Source organism: Falco biarmicus, chromosome 18 (assembly GCF_023638135.1).
Source record: "Falco biarmicus isolate bFalBia1 chromosome 18, bFalBia1.pri, whole genome shotgun sequence".
Classification (NCBI taxonomy): Eukaryota; Metazoa; Chordata; class Aves; order Falconiformes; family Falconidae; genus Falco; species Falco biarmicus.
Window position 1 is genome coordinate 5567154 of NC_079305.1, and position 13844 is coordinate 5580997.

Genomic DNA, 13844 nt, shown 5'->3' on the forward strand with positions numbered 1-13844 from the left:
AAATTAACTTTGCTAGTTCATGAGTAAATCCTTTCAGCCTTACAAATTTAAACAGTTTTAAGTTTGTGAGTGGTGAAAGAATCCCCTTCTGCTTAACTGACAGTGATTAGTAACACAAGCATCCCTTCTCAGCTTGCAATGGCTGAAACTGGGGGCTTGGCATCCACTTTTTCCTACTGGCAAAACAAGTAGGCCTTCTGAGCACCTATCGCTGTTTCTGAATATCGAATATTATGGACCAAAATAGCAAGTGGAAGTCTCATGAGAACTCTCGACAAAAAAAAAAAAAAAAAAAAAAAAAAAATCATCACAGGCAGCATTTAAATCCCAGAGAGCCCTAAGGGAGGGGTTCTTTATGCAATACATTATTTTTAATCACTAAACTGCACAAGTGACCACAGAACTATAGAACAGGGGAAAAAACAAGCGTGCTCACCTCTTGCACAAACGAAACAAAAGCCTACATTTACAGCTGATGAGGAGTGATTCCTTTTGGAATGGTTACTACAGATGAGAATGTGGGATGACACAAACAAGCTTCCTGCAGCAATACAGCCATCTCCTGAGTGATAGGCAATGGGACATCTGAAACATCTCACCATGCGACCTGTTTAATACAAATGCAGAAAAATGCACCATGTCACCCTGGAGTCAGGATATGGCAGAAGACACCACAGACAGATGCAAGGCTGTTTTTTATTCCAATCAGAGTACTAGATTAAAAACAAACATTCACATTTTAAAAAAAAGTTTCAGAAAAGTTAACTCTTAACTTTCACTTTAAAACTCCGTTGAGAAAAAATACATGGTTTTAATTATTCTAGAGTCTACTTGTTTTGTTTAAATATTTTGGTTAATTTCTAAAAGGATTTTTTCTTGAAAAAAAATTGTTCCACAGGCCACTATCAACTACCTTCTAAAAAACCCCATTCCTTGGCCTTGCACTACTAACCCTAGGCTTCCAAACCCAGCAACAAAAGATGACTTTAAGTGTTGCGGATCCAGCTATACTTCAACAGTGGTCTCAGGCTGCCAGCTGTCTTCCTACCCATGACAGACTGAAGATAATGACCTCATTAAGAAGGAAACCCTTGTTCCTTGCCGCACACCGCATCACAGACAGTAGAGTTATAGTCATGGTTATTGTGATGATGCATTTGGGTTTCCTCATGCTGTGCAAAGCCAGCTCTGTTCTCACCTTTGCTTGCTTTGTGAATATCCTTATCCATTGAGCAGGCAGTACAGCAATGCTGTGGGCAACGAAACCCTCGCGACTCAAACAGAGCAGTGGCAAACTTGCGAACACAGGCCTCATGATAAAATTTACCGCACGTGTTGACAGAACAGCGCTTCACATCTTTGCCAGGAAGTTTGCACGAAAAGCACGTATGTTCTCCTTGTAAAAGAAGGAATAAGGAAGCCCAACTGTAACAGCCAGTTCTTCGAGATACAGATGTTGTTAAAAAGCATTCTGAAGCAAAGTTACACTGGTTTGAGCAACACAGGCTCCTTCCCTTCACACGGGTAAGTTGGTTACTATAATCCACAATAACTATGCAATTCCCGTTTAGATAAAAGTCCCTTATTCTGAGTAAAACTCTAAGCAGTTTATTATTTATATTTTTTTCTTACAAGGTACTTGGAAAATGAGAATCTGGCCTCAGGGGTTAAAAAAAGTAACAGAATAACCCAAACCCACAGTTAGAACACAGACACTTACCATCACAGTTTGCTCTGACCAGAATATGGCTCCCCAGCAGGGTAGGCAATCCCGCCCAGTTTTTCAGACACAGGAAGGCACTCACCGTTTTTACACTCAGTGCAGATGAACTTCTCGTCAGGCATGGACTTCAGGCCAAGACACTCCATATGAAAGACGCTGCAACACTCGCCCTCGCAGGACACCAGAGACTCGCCAGAGGTCTCGCAGATCTTAAACAAGCAGACAGCTAATCAGAGAACAAAGGGTATCTGACATACTTCAATGCAAATGACTACCGGGTGTTAACGAAGAATAGAAACTGGCTGAAATCTTCTCAGAGCTGGGATAGGCAGGAGAACTGGCCTACGTCCCACAGCAGACCTGGTAAGTCTCTGGGCTGAAGACAACCCAAGCACTTTCAACACCTTGCTCTCACAACAGCGTGAGCCTGGACAGAGATAGGAGAGGCACTACATGATCCATCTGAACTCCTCTTTCTCATGCACCCGAAGACAAGAGCAGCTTGTTCCCTTACTATTGATCAGGGAACTGGCCAGAAGATTCCAGGATTTTTCCTCCAAAATACTGGAAAATTCTCACTCTGCCCTATCCTGAAAGACCATCTGGAATCTTCAAATGGGGCAGAAAATGACATCTACATCTTCTACTTATGCTAGCAAGTATGGATTAATTACTACTTTCTAGCTTTTGAGCTTTCTAGCATGCAGGACAGCTTATGAATCATTTCTGGGGCAAAAACTCTTAAGAGCTTTGATATTTTCTCTGGAGATGTCAAATTATGAGACATGGTTAAAACAAAGTAGTGCAATTTGAAAAGTTTTGTCAGCTCAAACTAATAGAAATGGATGATACATCTTTAGCATTTGTTTCTTGTCATTACCATCATTTACCTGACAAACAGTGTCTTTTTTATTTGTTCCAGTTCCTCTCCTGGATAAGCTAGAGTCTACCGACTGCACATCAGAAGCATCAGCATCGGCGGTAGCTGATGGGCTGTCTGAACGTTTTCCAAAACTACCCTACAAAGAGGAAAAATCCAAGGCACTCAAACAAGACACTTCCAAAGGACAACCACATTGTGAAAAAATATTTGTCACCACTGATTAAAGATCATTATGTCAAGAGATACAGGAGTCCCTGAAAGTTGCTGAATTTCATTAGAATGGTACCAGAAGTGCTGCCTTCTTGACATCTCTTTTTACCTGTGCAAGCAAAAACCCATAAAGATAGCTTATTTTTTCCAGACACCTCTCAGTTTGACACCACCACACAGCAGCACCCCACAATTCCCACAAAACCTCAGAACCTAACAACCTACCAAAGAGCAGAGTCAGTGACCTAAACTAATGTTTTGCCAGACAACGAAGCAGGAAAAATTCATAAAGAAAGGCTGCGTCTTTTTTTATATCAATACAATGGAGGAGATTAGAAAGAAAAAGATGAGGCTTTATTTTTTAGACAATAGAAGACATGAAATTTGTCGAAAATACAGGGTGCATGTATTTAGACGTAGGCAACTGAAAAGCTTATTATTATACTGGCAGATAAACAAACAAGTCCCTGTGAGAAACAATGTGCCTTTACCTGTAAATCATTAAGTCCTCTTGAATCAGAGTCAGATGTATCTCTGTAAGCTGAGCTAGTCAGTTCTACATCAGTTGAGGCACGACTCCTTTTCTTTAAAGGCTTACAAGAATCTGAAATCTCGCTGGCACCTTAACACAACATACTAAAATTAGTTTTAATGTATGTTCTCAACTTTTTGCTTAAAACTAACAAACAAAAAAGAAAGATGAGAGAGAGCCTGAAACTGTACTTTAGCTGCTAGACTTAATTTTCAGTTTGCAAGTTTGATACTAGTTTAACTCTCCCTGAAAAGCTAATTAACCGAAAACCACCTCAGGAAGACCTTCTGCCAAGTTTCGGAACATGCTGACATAGTGGAGGAAGCTACTAAATTGTCTGTATCAGAAGATAAACCCTTAGGAGATTACCTCTTCATCATTGATCTTTAATATATGGCTAAGCAAATACTTTTTTTTTCTTCTAAGAAACATCCAGAAGGACTTCTATTGTGTGCTTACAGCACATTAACAAACACTATCTTTCCAACTAGCAACGTACAAACGCCACCACCCCACACCCCAAAAACCCTCACATGATAAATTAAAATCAGCATCTATCACGATCACCACCAGAAAGCATTAAGACCTCTGCAGTTTACATAGAATGAAAACCATTGCCGAAGTGTGATGAGCCAGGCAGTTTTAATAGTTTATTTTCGTATGTAACTCACCTTTCTGCAATCCTGTCTTCACTGCTGTCAGTGGAACCATTTCAACCTGTTTGAATAGGAAAATCCATAATTAAAACCAGAGGAATTTTTCTCCCTAGTATTAAAAAGAAAACATTTAAGTTTAAGCGGTTAGCATCTCTGAACTCAGATGTAGTCTGTCATCCCCTTCTTAGTGTCAGCCTTCGTGTCCTGTTGGATTTAATCCTAGCTGCCTACGCTGAATGCCAGGAGACAAGGCAGCCATACGTTCACTAGCAAGGTCCTTTCCAATCACTCCCTTTGGGCATGAAGATGACAGCAAAGCTTTATCCGTGTCCAGCAGGCAGGAGCGGGGTTTGTTTTGACAGCCAACCCTGATGCTTTTGTAAAACCCCACACCTGTGTAAGCACAAGTTCCCCTTAACAGTATGACACTCAGGTTAGTGAGACACTGAATGCATTGCCACTTAAGGCACTTCCACCAAGCATGCACTCTCGAGCTCCTGGGAACGGACTTTCTCTCTGTATAGAGTGCTGCAAGGCACCCAGCGACGGCGAGCCGGACTTGGCACACAGCATTGCAGAGCTCTATACAGCTGGAAACTCAATGTCAGTACACACTTAAGCAGACAAGTTTACAATCTTGCAAAAGCGCTTCCAAGTTCTCGATCGTGTATCAGAAGGGTAAGTTTAGAAACTGTTCTGCCAATGTGCATGTAACACGAGAGAATTTGGCGACTGTATAATAATTCTAGAAGAATGCTGTTGCCTAATATCCTGTTTTTAAGGTTAAGAATTACAAGTTATTGCTTTACAATGTGGTTACATATGCATGTAGAAACACATTTAGTAAATATTTAAGGATTATTCTATAATTTTTTTAAAAAATATTTTATTTTGTTGTACAATAGGTAAAAACATACAATAGAAGGATTTGTATAGGATACATTTCGTAATACAAATATAAAATCTAAACAATCACTTTTATTTCTCCACTAGTCACTGTAACAGTAGCATTAACATTTTGTTTTTCCCATTAACTGTACTTGTTCCAGTTATAATTTTATACCAAGTTGTTGCAGACTAATTTGGGAATCAGTTGCAAGAAAACTTGACTTTGGGTAACAAATATTGTTGCATAATTGTAAGAAGTTAGTAAGATTTTTTTTTTTTTTAATATAACTTAATACATTCAAGGTTATGCGCATTACAGTGCATCTGTGTTTAAATTTTAGTCATATACTTTTCCTGAGAAAAGCACTTTAATGTTCATAGTCTTAGTTAGCTAGATAATATAAGCAAGCAAAGCTAACTGGGATCCATGAAGTTCATATTGTTGGTTCTTATACCTTTGTTAAATTAGGAAACATTTACAAACATAAAATAACTCATTTGAAAATAGGGAGGCTGCAACACCTCATGACAAGAGGCTTAAGAGACTATGTCAGAGATCTTGTGTCCAACAAGTTGCTTTAAAGCTTCAGCAAGAAACTTTCTAGATCTAGAGCATTTTTCTGCTGAACACACATGTAAATACTATGGCATCAAAAGAAAAATATGAAAAAAAAAAGCGCGCAACTGGGTCCACTTTCAATCTCTGAAGTGAATGAAGTGCAAAACAAAGCATAAAGGGCAAAGAATAAATTAAAGTAGAAGAGATAAAAACAATTTTCCCCCTTCCCATATAAATCATTAGCCTGACTGTCCCTTTTAAAAAACTCTCACTGGTAAAAGCTATGCTATGAAACATTTTATACAAAAATTTCAAGTGGAGAGGCCCTTGAAGAGAGAGAATCAACCATGTAAGGAAAAGAACCAACAACTTTGACAAACTTGTTAAAAGACGTGTATTCAGTTTTTAATATTAATGTCCATCCACTGAACTTTCCTACTCATTTCCATGTAGAATTTTTATAACTTTTTTTAAAGCAACAACATTTGTCTGTCTGACATCCAGATTAAAGGAATGCCCTGTACATGTTAGATCTACTTAAGGAAAAAAAAAGTATAGCCCAGAAGATCTGTTTTGCTGATGTCTGCCAACATGAGTCTGACTATTCATCTTTAAATTAAATCATTCTTAAAGTCCATTTTCAAAAGTGGTCAGATTAATCAGTCTAACTTCATTTGAAAAACAAAACCTCAACACAAACCAGCAGCTAAATCAAGAGCAAAAGGAAGGAACCTGGTGGCAATTCCATCAAATAGAAATTACTGAAACAAAATCATTTTGCTCATAACAGAAATCTCAAAGTAAACATGGCAGGTTCATTAGGAGTCTTGCATCATTGAGTTCCCATTTTCCATAGCCTGACTGATACTGTGAAGATGCCAGTAGCAGAGTCACAGCAATGGTATTGACAAGGGGATTTCATGAAGGATAGTCCAAAACGAAACCCGATGGGGAAAAAATGGAGAAAAATAAAAAGGCACCAATATAAGCCACAACATTTATGAATACAATATATTTTAACTCTCTACATGGAGGAAGCCAACCTGCTCCTTTTTGATCTTCTTCTTTGGCACAACTTCAGTGGATTTCTCAGACTCTGAGCGGGTTCGAATCGATCTTCTCTGTTGCTTCTTTTCTACAGAACCTGAAGAAGGAAAAAGGTTTCCATTATACAATTCCTTGTATTTCTGAGGTACAGCAAGATGTTCACCACCAAATTAACAGATAAAGTAACGAAACCAAGACTTTTTCCTCTTTTGAATGTTTTATTTTTAAGTTCAGTTCCAAGCTATTTGCCAACTGGTGCTGTGGTTGCAGACAACATGTTCTGATTCCATTGACAAAGAGATCAGCTTCAGAAAAAAAAAAGAAAAAAAAGACACCAGTAACAGAGCGAAACAAAGAGCTGGAATCCAGTTTAGGACAAACAGATTTTCGTAACACACCTCTAGGGCACAGTCTTCACTTTGGTTAATTTTTAACCAAACAGTCCATCTTTGGTGTTTATGGGAACGTATCCACAATCAACTTCTTGAACTAAAACAAGCTAGAAATTTAAGATGCAAAACACAGCTTCCAAGTTTTCACTCCACACACCGGTTCTGTGCCCCTGCTCTGCAGGGGATATGGCCTTCTATCAGAACTGGCTAGCACAAAAATCTTAAAAGCAAAATCCATGCTATAACACAGGCCACCAATACAAAATGTGAATGCTCAAGTAAAGATTGAGAGGTGAAGAAAAACTCAGCACAACAGAAGCAGTGATCGTGACGTGTTATTATAATTAATGAAAGTGAAAAACAAGTGTTTGAAAATATTACCATGGAGAACAAACTCAGATTAACGAAGGTTATTATGACATTTCAAGAGACGAAGTAGGAGCTACTGGGTTTTTGACAACTGAAGCTGGCAAAATCAGAAGACCTTTCTATGCTATAGTATCTCCAAAAAGAGCATATTGAGAAACATGTACACAACACTTAACACCATGTGCAACTTTTGAAACGAAGTACACACCTACAGCTGTGCTGACGGAAAACTGGAATTTGAAGATTTACAACTATCTGTTGTGAAGCACTATTCTTGTTTTTTGGTTTTGGGTGTTTCAAGTAAAGATGACATGAATATAAAATAGTTTGTGTTCTTCCAAGCAAAATGCAAATTCTTGGGACTGGGAATTAGCTTACTGTGCCAGACAGATATGCTGTTAGAAGTTGTAAAGCTGCATCTTCTTGTTAGGAGGTAAAGTATCTAAAAAGACAGGCAGGCTGTAATCAGATACTGAAAGAAAGCCTTTCAAAAGGACTCCGGGGGGTGGGGAGTAGAAAAAAAAAAATTAATCTTGATTAATCAGATAAGCACTTCTATCAAGGTTGCATGGCTCAGGAATATCTCAGTAACTAAACTTCCCAGTTGAAAAAGTTGTCGTTTTATAATAGCTGCATTCTTGAGGGGACAAAAGTTAACTGTTTTTCTTCAAGGAGGAAAAAGGGTTTACAGCATAATAACTAATTAATAATAGCAATGAGTTATTATTAAGTCAGACATTAATAACTCAGCGCAACATCCTTCATGTTAGCACACGTGTAACTTTCGGTTCCAATAAGCTACACCCTTTGAGACACACACACACCAGGGGCCATCTTTTGTCACCTTTGTGTTCGGCCAAAATACTCTGAAGCAGCTTAAAGTAAATTTGAGCAAGTGTGACCAAACAGTTAATTTGAACAATAATGTATTTTCTCCCTGTGCTGCCCCACTGTAGTAAAGGAAATAAGATGCAGACCCTGTATCGGGGAGAAACCTCCAGAATCAGCGCATCTAATATTGGCTGAAAGCAATAGTGATCCAATGCAACAGGCACTTTTTCCTCTTCCCGCTCTCCAAGGATCCAGTGCATCACCTCCACAATGCTCCTATCCCGTCTTCATGCATATTTTGATCCACAGCTTCAGGACAGATTTCGGACCAGCAATCTACCTCTCTACTGGCCCGGTCAGGTCAGGTTAACCCTGTTTTCAGCTGTATGTGGAGACCAGAGGCACTATGAATTCTCATAGTTGTTCTCTTATTATCAGATTTCAAGTTACAGAATTATTTTCCCAGCATTATGGAATTCTGTATATCTAACTGCAGGTTATTAATAAGGACTCCCAGAGTCATTCTGTAAAATACTTTACCGTAAAGGTATTCTGAAGTTCCGGTGACCTTAAATTTGAAAAAAGCACTTCGCAGTTATGTTCCATGAGAGGGGACCAATAACTGTCTGGACTTTGGAAATGGCTTTGAAAGTGACTGTTTGGAGTGTATACTGTAGTAAAGCTCATGCACTCTATAGGGTGTTATCAGGTGGAGTTTTACGTATCCAAAAAACCTAAGAAAATGAAAAAAGAGAGGCTCAGAATTCTCACCCCCCCTACAGCTGAAGAGCCATTGTGAAGGTGAAGCCTTTAGTTCCCAGGTGAGAGAAACAAAACAACGATCACCGCTCCTGCTGCAAGGCAATTCAAGTAGCAACCGCTCGAAAAAACTGAAGTAGCTACAGCAACTAAAACTGGAAAGCAAAACCACTGTCAACAGCAGCAGAGGAAACCCCACTTGCACCAGAATATCCAGAGCACTCAGCCTGTGTTGTAAAGTCCCCAAATACAGTCCATAAAATAGTGCATATAAAACAGCCCACCTAAAAACTATACATGTACAGAAACTCAAGTGTGTTTGCAGAGGACAGTGACCTCACACATATTGGGCACTGAGGTTTCTGACTTGGAGTCTCATTTATTTTATGTTTGGAAAGGGAGAAACAACCAACCAGACTGTTAGTTAAAGCAGAAGTGACACTTGGCAACATTAAGAGACTTTTTTTCCCCCTCGAGAAGAAAAGAGGTTTTTTTTAGCACGTGTACTGTAATAAGCCTTCCATCTTTTTTTGCTTCCATACCATGAGCATTTATTTGTACATGCTACTGCAAGAGAAAATCAAGGTGTTCTGCTGCAACCTAAAATTTACTTTTACATACCCAATGCAAAGTTAAGTATGTTTGAGACTATACCAAGGATATGATTACAAGCAGAGTAACAAACACGCAATAGCTAATGGCCTGTACAAAATCTGTGGCTGAAAACCAAAAGTCACTGTAAGGACTGGAGGAACTTGAAAAGCTCTTGGTTTAGAATGACTGAAAACTGTCTTCAGGAACCTCTATCCTTTCAAAGGGTATCTGCCTCCTCTTGAGGATAATGAGGGGACACACTGCAGACAAATTTCTGCTGGTGGGAAAAAAGCTCAATCCCTTTCGAAGGATTCCCTTTAGCTATTTCTCAAAAATCAAGATGAAAAAAAACCTTGTTTTTCTGTGCCAAGTCTAGAAAGCACTCATCCCATTTATCTGCTGCATTCTTCTTTACTACTGTACTACAAATTCAACTTCAAATAGCTTGTTCCAGGCTTTCTTTTTTCAGTCTCAAGCTCCGTTATTTGCTTCAGTGGCTCTTCTCCCTCAGACATGATACTTCAAAACTTAGTGCTTTATGATGAGGCCCCTAAAATGCCTTCAGAAGGCAAACATGATCTCATTTTGCTGACGGAGTTTGTTGAAGCAGTTTTCTTTAAAAAAAAAATAAAAATCACTAACCTTTACAAAGGTCATGCAGGAACTCAACAACAAAGTCTAGGAAAGCACCCATCCTGATCCAGAGCCATTCCTTACGGAACTATGCCACATCCAGATTCTCTTCCTTTGATCCCAGCTGTTGTATTTTACATTCGGTGCCAAAAGCCATTACAATACTCTGCTAACACACATCCACTATGTTGCCTTCTAAACCAACTTGCCATCTGCTCTCCACAAGGCATCCATCCTTCTAATCTGTTGACTTAGACACTGTAAGTTGCAGACGCTAAAAGTTCAGAGGCCAAACCAGCTAATCCCAAAGACATCCTGTGCCTCTCAAGCATCTGGGCTCATCATGTGTTCTATTAGCCATGCTAGTTACAACTATTATGTAAACAGAAGATGTAAACAATCATTTTTAACTAATGAGAAAATGTCTGTTTTGGTACTTGAATTTAAATGCTAGCTTGCTGAAGTTCAGACAAGGATTCTGCAATTTTGCCTACCTGTTGACCCAGAAGTTGTTTCAGGAGAGGATGTATTTTGCACCACTGCTTTTTCATTTCTCTGATTTGATGAAGAATTAAGTTTCTCTTGTCCTTTGACGCTTATTTCTGTTTTGTTACCAACTCCCTTAAAAAGAAAAAAAAAAAAAAAAAAGATAAGATGGTCTTAACCTATTTATATGCATGTTGTTCTTAATGGGCATATTGATCTACCCCTAAATCTCAGAAAAGAAACATTCAACGCTCTTCAGTGCAACACATACACATAATGATACCTACTACTGACCTGCTTCTCTGCAGAACCTCCCACCCCTCTCAATCTCCCCTTACACACAAGGGAAAAAAAAAAAAAAAAAAAAAAGAAATTCCAGTGACTTTACTAAACATTACCTTTGCTACAATGCTTAGGATGAAATAAGTACCCTCCAGGCAGAGAGGCAGAAGGAGGAGGCAGAGAAATAGTCCTAAACCTTTTCCTTACACTGACTGTGAGAGGCTGCTGTGCACCTGAAGGAAGCTAGGAGGCAGAACTCATTTTAAAAGTCTGTTACACAAAATGTAGTTGTTACTTTTTAGTGCACTATTAATAGCTTTGTCATCTCGAGTTTCCCACAAATCCACTGGTTTTAAGATTTACAGAGAACTTCTGGATTATTTAAACTAAGAAGCTGGAATTCAGCAGCTTTACTATTTTGAATGCATTATGAGCAAAAATGTGACCATCTGTATGGAGATCCTCTGCCACCAGTAAAAACAGCTACTGCCAGAGACTTTTGGATGCGCTGAAATTAAGAGTTCAGTGCACTGAAAGACTCTGTTGTCACATCAGTCTTTTGTTACGATTTAACCTTGTCAATGAAAGGAACATGTACTGTGAAAGCTTGGTGGATACAACTTTAAGTTCCACAGTAAGACAGACTTGAGATAATTTATGAACAAAATCGAGTTGCTACAGAAAGTACATACCTTAGTGGAATAAACAAACTGATCGATGAGTTTTCCATCCCCAGCAGCATTCTGAAGGGCAAAAACCTGTTCAATTTTAACAACTGGAGACATGTTACATTTTTGAAGATCCAAGTTATGCATGGTTATTGAAGCTGGTAAGGATTTTCTAGCTGCAGCTGTTTTCCATGCAATTTTCACAGGAGGTGGCTCCTCTTCTTCCACACTTGACAGCCGCCGTTGGCTTTGTCTTCGCACCTCAGCATTTGAGGGTGATGCTGCTACCACGTTGGCATGTTCTGGCTGGGTATTCAACGCTGGCTTCGGTCGTCGGTTCTTCTTGGTCTCCGATTTAGAAGCAGCAGTCTTTTTGGCTTTTGACAAAACCTCCTCTGGCTCTTTGTCTATATAAATGAAGGTGTATTGTTCTATCCTTTCTTCCCGAGTCATTTTCAATGCTTTCTCAGCATGGGCAATGCCAATATCCCACTGAGCACGCTCCCTTTGTGGCCTTGGTTTGCGAATCTTAAGGAACAAAGACAAGCAGCTAATTACAGTGAAGATTTTGCCACATACAGCACTTCAAATGCAATCCCGAGGGTTCTTTAAATCTCTCAAGCAGCAGATTTAAGTTTGCTCTCCATTTACGGGGTATTTTTTGGAAGATGGACAGTGAATCCCCTGCTCAGAGTACAAGCAGGCACTCAAGCTGGACCTTATGACCACCACAATTAAAAGTGTCTGCCCTAAGTTAAGACTTCGCTAAAGACAGTAACAGGCAGCATTCAAGCCTGTAATTTGTTACTGGACACATAATTCATCCTTTTTCAAATCTCCTTATTTTTCTACAAACACTCTTTTCCTTCTACATCAATAGTTTGATTAGCAAAAATATTGACTGAAGTAGTCCATCTACACAGTAAGTAATTCCTGTAGCTACTACTTCCTTTCCAACACAATGGAAAGGAAAATATCCACTAGTATCAGGAGCTGGAAGAACATCCTTTACAAACTGTATTTTTCCAAAGAACAGGTTAATAGTGAACACATAGGCACTGTTTTCATTTTAATATTCTATACAGATGTGAAATTATTTCCAATGCCCAGGATGAATACTGGCACGAGCAGCCAACAAAGTAGGTTCAGCTATTAGCCTTTTCCCATAAAAGTCCTAAGAGTATGGAAACATTTTCGTTACCTCTGTGAAAACACTTCTGCCAGTGAAATGCAGACAACCTTTTACAGGGTAAAGTACTACAGAGTTTCAGAAATGCCCTGTGAAAGTTCTACTTACACAGGCACTGCTGATAACCCTCTACACAATTAGTGATCCATCATACCTTCTGTTTCTCAGAGTGGTTGCTGGCTTGCTTGGCAGCCTCAGCCAATAACTGTTCATACTGTTTGTGTCCTTTGTACTCTCGAACCCGCTTCTCATGCACCCACGCCCTCTCTGGCTGGTTGCTGAAAAACTGAACATGGTATTCACGGGCACCTGAAAATGAAAAATTCTAGTCAGCATTTTTATCAACATCGCTTTTCTTGTTGAGCTTATGCTTTCCTCCTCCAAATCATTCAGTTCCTGCAAGTGGAATTTTAGAAACAAGACAGGCCTAGATTTAGAACAGTTTAAAATGGGAAGATAAGTATACTTTGCCCACACCGAACACTCTCATGCTTATCAGTGTCTTCTTGTAAATACATTGATCTAAGAGAAGTGGGAGTATCTGTGCACAAGCCTAGTTCACACAGGCTCATCTGTAGAGGTAATTTAATAGGTACTAGTTTTACACATTTCAGTAATAGTCCTGCTTAGCATACACACAAGCAGAACTCATCCCACAAAGGGAATTCAAAGGTAAGATATTTTTAATAAAGGAACTACAGAGACCTGATACACTCTGGCAAAGATCTTCCTCCCTTACCTCTTGTATTAATTTTGGTATGAACATCAAGCTGTGGATCACATGAAACCATGCAAGGCCACCACGGGTATGTTCCCACCTTGGACCAAACCAGATCGCCAACCTGAAACTTGATGTCATGGGTGACTTGTGTTGGAAGAGAAGGCAAGAACTGCTGGACCTACAAAGAAAACAAATGGGAGCTTCAAGCCACAGAAGACAATTTAGCACACTTAGAGATGCACACACTATCCACAAGGACATGATATTTTTCTCTCAGGTATCCCTGAGGTTTGATAATCTAACACAAGGGAAACATTTCTCAGAAACATGACAAAAAGGAGTTACACACAGCTAGGATTTACACAAGATAGTTACCGACAAACCAAGACGCACAACAGCAACCCCCACCCCAAAAAAGTTTC

At 39.3% G+C, this 13844-nt stretch overlaps 1 protein-coding gene across 7 annotated transcripts in view; it reads right to left on the minus strand.

Moving 5' to 3' along the window:
• The window catches only part of NSD3 (nuclear receptor binding SET domain protein 3), a 52122-nt gene that overhangs the window by 21040 nt on the left and 17238 nt on the right, over positions 1–13844 (minus strand). For all 7 annotated transcript variants that reach the window (XR_008825990.1, XM_056362794.1, XM_056362796.1 and 4 more), the window contains exons 4-14: positions 13441–13600; positions 12856–13010; positions 11537–12040; positions 10571–10697; positions 6495–6595; positions 4020–4065; positions 3308–3438; positions 2614–2742; positions 1806–1932; positions 1199–1396; positions 437–607 (exon numbers count right to left, since the gene is read on the minus strand). Coding sequence is in view for 6 of the 7 variants with exons in the window: in XM_056362794.1 (XP_056218769.1) it covers positions 437–607; positions 1199–1396; positions 1806–1932; positions 2614–2742; positions 3308–3438; positions 4020–4065; positions 6495–6595; positions 10571–10697; positions 11537–12040; positions 12856–13010; positions 13441–13600 (1849 nt within the window). In the remaining variant the exon portion in view is untranslated. The remainder of the gene's footprint in view (positions 1–436; positions 608–1198; positions 1397–1805; positions 1933–2613; positions 2743–3307; positions 3439–4019; positions 4066–6494; positions 6596–10570; positions 10698–11536; positions 12041–12855; positions 13011–13440; positions 13601–13844) is intronic.